The 6,701-nt window shown below is 46.5% G+C and overlaps 2 protein-coding genes across 2 annotated transcripts; one reads left to right on the plus strand and one right to left on the minus strand.

The window, feature by feature from the left end:
• Positions 1–797: 797 nt before the first annotated feature.
• V8C40DRAFT_248607 (oxidase ustYa family protein) lies at positions 798–2,607 on the minus strand. The gene is made up of 6 exons (XM_083216584.1): positions 1,851–2,607; positions 1,637–1,789; positions 1,370–1,582; positions 1,239–1,317; positions 1,059–1,186; positions 798–986 (listed from the first exon to the last, which is right to left on the minus strand). Exons 1-6 carry the CDS (start codon positions 2,104–2,106, stop codon positions 892–894), a joined length of 924 nt encoding a protein of 307 aa, XP_083072379.1. The 5' UTR covers positions 2,107–2,607; the 3' UTR covers positions 798–891.
• Positions 2,608–2,747: 140 nt separating this feature from the next.
• On the plus strand, positions 2,748–3,742 carry V8C40DRAFT_248612 (uncharacterized protein). The gene has a single exon (XM_083216585.1). It carries the CDS (start codon positions 2,904–2,906, stop codon positions 3,630–3,632), a length of 729 nt encoding a protein of 242 aa, XP_083072380.1. The 5' UTR covers positions 2,748–2,903; the 3' UTR covers positions 3,633–3,742.
• Positions 3,743–6,701: the final 2,959 nt, after the last annotated feature.

Raw genomic sequence — 6,701 nt, forward strand, 5'->3', positions numbered from 1 at the left:
GCGAGCTTTGTTGGTAGAAAAGCTCCAATCTTCCTTTAACACATCGCGAGCGTCAACGGGCCTTTCAATGGCAGGCAAAGCCTGGGCCTGGAGAGCCAAGAAGGTGGTGAGATAGATGATGGCCTGAGGATGCATCTTTGATGTCGCGAGACTGGTTGAGTTTGATTGGTGTGTTTGAGTTTGTGAGATACAAAGGGTGCTGTGATATACTGAGTCTTGCTGATGATGATTATCATCGAGGTAGTACAGAAAGTATTCACCTTATATAGACCTTGGGCTGCACACATATAATGAACAGACACACTACTTGCCGAAGCAACGTAACTTCACTACTCTATCATTACGATTATTCAGTCACTCGTATTTCTAGAGCATTATGTGATTGAGGTCATGCATACTGATGGCCTTGCGTATCGAGGGCCTTGCACAAAGGGAGTTTTGAAAGTCTGTTATACGATGAGGGCCTTGCATATTGAGGGCTATGCATACTGATGACTTTGCATATCGAGAACCTGTCACGCTGAGGGCCTCGCTCAGTCACCTTGCATGTCTTATCATTTGATGAGGGCCTTGCATATCGAGGCCTTGCATATCGAGGGCCTTGCATATCGAGGGCCTTGCATGCTAAACCATACCAAGAAGGTTCATTTGAGCACTCTGTGCTACAAGGACATCACGTGGTGAGGACTGTGGATGGCAAAAACTCTGTGTGCTGAATTCTATACTGAAAAGTCTTCGCGTGCTAAGAGAAGCTTGCACGTTTACTCAATGGGGTTACTTTTATGGGTGACATGCGCTGGAAACTTGTATGTGTTTACTTTAGATTCTACCATAAGGCTAGATACCTATGTACGTATCATGTATTGAAATTACCTAAATCTCACCCTGTATCTAATGATGTCCATCTCCATGTAAGACACCGCCTTGACCTAATGGAGTAATCCCCAGTGCGTGGTGCTGCTCGCTAGATTGGTTGTATGGGTCACCTAATTCATCGTATTGTCAAAATAACTCTCTGTGGTGTACAGATACATGAAATCAACGGTCGCCAAGCTTACCAAAGATTGGGTGAACTAGTAGACCCGGCTGAGAGGGATTGAATGCGCGGTTTGCCATCCAGTCGTAGATGGGCTCCCAAACGACGCATTGATGTTTCCCAGTATCCGTAGCAATGGGTCCTGGAGAACTGTATGTCAAGCATTAGCATAGTTTTCGAACTTGAATTGGGGAGAACTAACTCCGCAGACCACTGTATTGGGATTAAAGAGGTGTCAGCATTGCATTGAACGTATTCTCTCAGCCAATCTAGGCAATGTTCTGCCTCTTTCGTCAGACTTATTTGCGATTTTTATGTGATGTCACGGCTTACCCGTATGTCGCCTCAAGGTAAACGCTTCCTCCTCGGAGAGCCCGGGATAGTACACCTCGGGGTATATTGAGTTGTGAAGCCTCTGTATGCAGTGGAGTCCATGGAATACAGCAACGGTACTGTAATAGTAACCACTGCCATCAGAAAGTTGGACAACGGAGTCATCATTTGCAAAGTCTCCTAGCTCGTCCTGATGAACTCGAATATTTTGATCTAGAGATTTAATGTCAACTTAATGCCAACGATTTACATGCAAATGAGACGTACGCTGCATGAGAGAATCCCAAGCATCCTCCAGATCTTGCCTCGGGGGTCCATTGAACTGATTAGCCTTGGCCGGGTTCACCGTGTGATTCTCCAAATATATCGACTGGAGTGCAAAAGGCCGCTCCTCGTACGCTATTACATGGCGAAAGGGTGCTGTGATGCGTTTGATCAGTTACATTTGTCACTTCGAAAGCCATTATCTCCAAAACTTTACTTCTATCATGAGGGTCTGGGAAATCTCTGAGTGTCAACCACCCAGAGGCATATGCCATTAGTGCAGCAACGTTGGATAGAAGGAATAAGGTGTGAAGGAATATGGTGCGGGCCTCTTGACGCAGCCAACGCAGAGTTGAGATCCTGGGTTGACGAAAATGAGCTTCTTCAAGGTAACTATCCTCGGCATCGTCTTGCTCAGAGGACTGGTCATTGTATTTGTGAGATAAGGGCTCGATTTTAGAATATTCAGCCATATTGTAGATCTTGATGGAAAAATAATGAAGTAAAGTTGGAGGCCGATCCGATGGAACCGCATGTATGTAGAGCGACTGACGTGCCGGGTGGCATAGAATACCCTGAGACCAAAACCGTCTCCGATAGAGATCACGGTTTGGAGGGATTAGAAGAGGCAATTGGGCAGTATATCCAGGAAACCAGCAGAGAGCCGTTTCAACGCATTCTGGTATGTGACGAGGACATCCTCATAGGTCAGGGCTAGCTTTCTCGCTTGGGAGCTTTTTGGCCAAGGTAGCCGCAGAAGTTCCCAAAATTGGCGTCGTAGTGGACAATCGCGCATTGCCCAATCTCAGCCGTGTCATACCTGACAGATAATTGGACAAGAAACTCTCCAGTCCGTTTAGAGGTATTTCTGGTTGCATCCATAGCCAAACAACGTAATACCCACGTTGCCTCTTGGCCTGTACAGTGTCATGATGCTGTGAGGGCCTTACCTGAGAGGGCCCTGCTTATGGGGGCCTTGCTTGCTGGTGGCATACCTGCTGGAGGCCTTGCGTACAGGAGAACATTCCTGAGTGGGGCGTTGATGACATGATTTTAGGCGGGGTCCATGCAGACAAGCAAGAGAACCTCGCATGCCAGAATGTATAGTATTCTATTATCACATCAAACTAGAGTCATCTTCCATCTTCTCAAAATGCGTTCGGGTATTGACTGGATATTTCTGCTTCATGGGTTTGAAGTCTTTATACTCCATTGAACCTACCCAGGCTCGCTTCTCTTGAATAACTCCGTCAGTCATCCTGACTTGACTATGGCGATTCCCAGTACGCCATTTTTATCCGAATCAGACAGATTAGAGGGCAGCATCGACTTGAACGATGTCGAAATCACAACAAACAAACGATGGAATCGAAACAGCCACCTTTGGAAGTCACTCTGGATCATGATCCAAGTTATTGTTGCCCTTCTAGCATGCTGGGGATTTATCTCTCTGTGCATCGAGGTGTTCCAGCCGGACAGAACACAGTCGTGCTTGGCCTTTCTGCATCAAGCCAGGTCACCAAACCCTTACTATCCCGAAACTCTGCAACCGGGTCTAAACACATGCGATTGCGGCAAAACGATACGGGAGGCTCTGTCCAGAAAATGTGTCTATGATAGCCTTGCTGCGGCCTGGTTGCCGCCTTACTGTCGAGACGTTGAGCTCACAAGAGAATTCGAAGTATCCGGACCTGGGCCAGAGGGCGAATGGCTCTACTACGCCGACGAGGCAGGCACTATTCCCATGACAATATCTGAGGTGGCGGAGCTGGGCGAAACGGGCGGTACTTTTTGGGCCTTGCGAGACTGGCATGTTGCCCACTGCCTCTTCTACTGGCAGAAGTACACACGCATGAGAGACACTGGCATCATCATGGAGCAGCGATTTGACCACATCGCTCATGTCCGACACTGTCAACACATGGCTTTGAAGCCAAAACCAAATCCCACTTTTCTTGTAGAGGTGGATGTGGTGATGAACTCAACTTTGATGAACTAGTTTATTTGCATAGCATACATACTGCAGGAAATATCTTGAATGATCCGGTTTCCACGTGAAGTTGCCATTGCGTGATTAATATTCTGGCCTGTCATTTGCATTTGTTAGGTGCAGTTTGGTCTGAGCCTCTTGTCGCCAAAACCCCGCATTTATGAGAAGAAAATATGTCACCCTGGCCTCAAAATCTGCTGGCTCACGCCTCCCCATCGTTCATTGTTCACGGAATGTACTATAGTTGCTCATCTGCCGCATGTTTTTGATTTGACAGCGACGCGGTCTTCCAACCACCAAGCGGGTCGCAAAAGTTCCTACGGCTGAGGGCCTTGCAGTTGATGAGCCACACCCTGCAGTTTGAAGCCTGCGGTACATAGGGCTTATCAACCTAAATAGCGACAGATGCTCTTCCTGGATGCAACGGTGGGGCGTCAACCAGGGAAGCTGTGGAACTGGGCTGCAAATACGATACTCTCGCCTCGGCTTGGCTGCCGCCGCGCTGCCGAGACCCAGAGTTGAAGGCTCTATTTGCAAATAGGACCTAGACATAGCGATACTAGCTGGACCGCGAGAAGACAACCGAGATATTGGTGGAGGCAATAAGCGCGCTCGCAGACACTAGTTTTACTGACGCAAAGCGGTTCGTGCGCAGCGGCTAGGTACGACTATAGAGCCGCGATACATCAGCGAGCGACACGCCATCCACTGCGCCAAGATAATAAACATGGATGGTTCGCAGTACATGACGGCGACTAGGGTCATATTGAATAGCAATTTTGTATAATCACTATCGTAATACTACAGGCGTTGAAGCATTGTTACAAACTCGCTGGTATTCAGTGTTGCCGAGTTGCCGTAGAATACGTAACTGTCTTCGTATAGCAATGTATTGTTGTGAACAGGCGGGTGGCTTTTCAGTAGGTGGTCTGGTAGTCGTTTTCAGGCTGGTAATCGTTATGAGCAATGAAGTTAGTATAGGAAAACTATTCCAGAAGTAAAAAAATTATTACCAAAGCCCGTACCAGACTGGACGCTTTTCAAGAGGCCAACCCTTACCAAAAACCCCTCCGGCGATCGAAGATAGGTAATATAACATAGTTAGCACGGGACCAAGCTAGGATACTGCCATTTCATGCGACCCAACGAACCAACACAAAGCCCTTGGGTGTGGAACAGGCAATAGTCGCTTTAAGGATGTGACGGCACGCATCCTTGTGTCTGAGGAGTTCTCTCTGCATTCTCTTGTCTTTCGACCAAAAGCCGTGTCTGACGTTGGCATCGTCGAAACGAGCTCATGCCAGTCACGGATGCTCTCATGCTAACCAGCCTTTGAGCTACAAGACTTTGGGTCGCTGCTCTCGAGAGTCATGGAAGCCAATGCTGCTGGCTGTCCGGCTGGTGCCGACAATCGCTTTGGCCCTCGTGCGGATCCTTCCTGTAGATCATTCGACTTCACCTTGCTGTTTAAGGATGCAATGTTCACTGCGCTCCCTGCGGCTCTGTTTCTTCTGCTCATACCAATCCAGCTATGGCGGATATCACGAACCACGATCAAAATTGATTCGTATATCCTCGCAACCTAGAAGCTCGTACGTTGCGCCTCAGGACATATCTTATAGTCAAATGATGAACAGTGAACAAACTACTCGTGTGCCTTTGCCTTACACCAGGTTCTTCCAGGTATCCTCTTTTCGTTACATTTAGTTTCTCTGGTGCTCTCTCGCAAATCCCCAGGCTCACTACATCGTTGAGTCTCGCATCAGGAGTGCTCGCCACAGCGGCAGTGCTTGCTGCCAGCGTCCTATCGTTTCTCAAAGATGACCGCTCTACACGCCCGTCGGACATTCTTGTTCTCTACTTCTCTGCTTGCACACTTCTCGCGATCCCTCAGCTACGAACGCTATGGCTCATGCCGTCCAACAGCGCCCTCAAGGCAACCTTGACCGTCAAATTCATCGCTACAGTTGCTGTCGTTGTCGCAGAGTCAAGCCGGAAAAATAAATTCCTAAGCCAACCCTACAAGAAGCTACCGACAAAGGAGACTGTTAGCTTCTGGAGCCGAGGTCTGTTTGTATGGATACTGCCCTTCTTCAAATTAGGCTACTCCAAACATCTCGTTCTCTACGACATTTCCGCAATAGGCTCAGGGCTAGAAGGGGCGCCTTCTTGGACAAAGCTTCAAAGATCTTGGAATCGGGTAACAGGACGCCACCTGCTTCTTCGAGCAACTTTTCGAGCAAATATTACCCCGTTCGTGTCGGGTGTTATCCCTCGTCTCACACTAAGTTGCTTCTCCTTCACTCAGCCATTTCTTATTTCCATGTCGGTGTCAAATATGCAGCTTCGGGAATCTGACGATCGTTCTCGCTACGGCCGTGCCCTTTTCAGTGCCGTTGTTCTGACGTACATAGGCATCGCGGTATGTCTCGAAATCTCCTCTAATATAATTACATTGCTGCTAACGCTCATTAAGGTATCACGAGCCTTGTACTAGAGGCAAACGCATCGCATGATTGCCAAGATACGTGCTGGGCTCATTTCCAAGATTCATTAAGATACAACCGCCCTTCGATACGCTGATATTAAAGATTCAGCAGCTGTCATCTTAATAGGCACTGACGTCAAGAGAATCCTAGGCAGCTATAGCCAAAGGATGTCCAACTGGGCGCCGGTTGGACGGTATTTGCCCATTGGCCCTGGTACCCCGGCCCGGTGGGGGCTGACTAGTTTAACTTCCTTTATAAGGGTAGGACTTAGGGGGTAATTAAATAGTATTTACTTATTAGCTCTTAGGTTTACTTAAGTTTACCTAAGGCTATAGGTTTATATTTACTTAAGGTTATTATATAAAATAAGTAATAAATATAAAGAATATATTTTTTATTTATATAATAATAAAAAAAGTAATTAATATAAAAATATAAAAGCTTTTTTTTTATAAATTATAATTACTTATTTTACTTACTATAGTATTTTTATATATTATTTAAGTTATTAACTTATTTAGTTATAAAGGAAATAAAAGAAAAAATAAAAAAAAAAGGAAATAAAAGTTATTATAATATAATATAATAT

Source organism: Trichoderma camerunense (assembly GCF_050948025.1).
Source record: "Trichoderma camerunense strain CBS 138272 chromosome Unknown V8C40scaffold_11, whole genome shotgun sequence".
NCBI classification, from domain to species: Eukaryota; Fungi; Ascomycota; class Sordariomycetes; order Hypocreales; family Hypocreaceae; genus Trichoderma; species Trichoderma camerunense.

Coding starts and splice junctions, on each gene's coding strand:
- V8C40DRAFT_248612 (XM_083216585.1), top strand. CDS start 2,904: ATGGCGATTCCCAGTACGCCATTTTTATCCGAATCAGACAGATTAGAG.
- V8C40DRAFT_248607 (XM_083216584.1), bottom strand. CDS start 2,106: ATGGCTGAATATTCTAAAATCGAGCCCTTATCTCACAAATACAATGAC. Junction 1,790..1,850: donor CCCAGACCCTCATGATAGAA/GTAAAGTTTTGG, acceptor AACGCATCACAG/CACCCTTTCGCCATGTAATA. Junction 1,318..1,369: donor TACCTTGAGGCGACATACGG/GTAAGCCGTGAC, acceptor CGAAAGAGGCAG/AACATTGCCTAGATTGGCTG.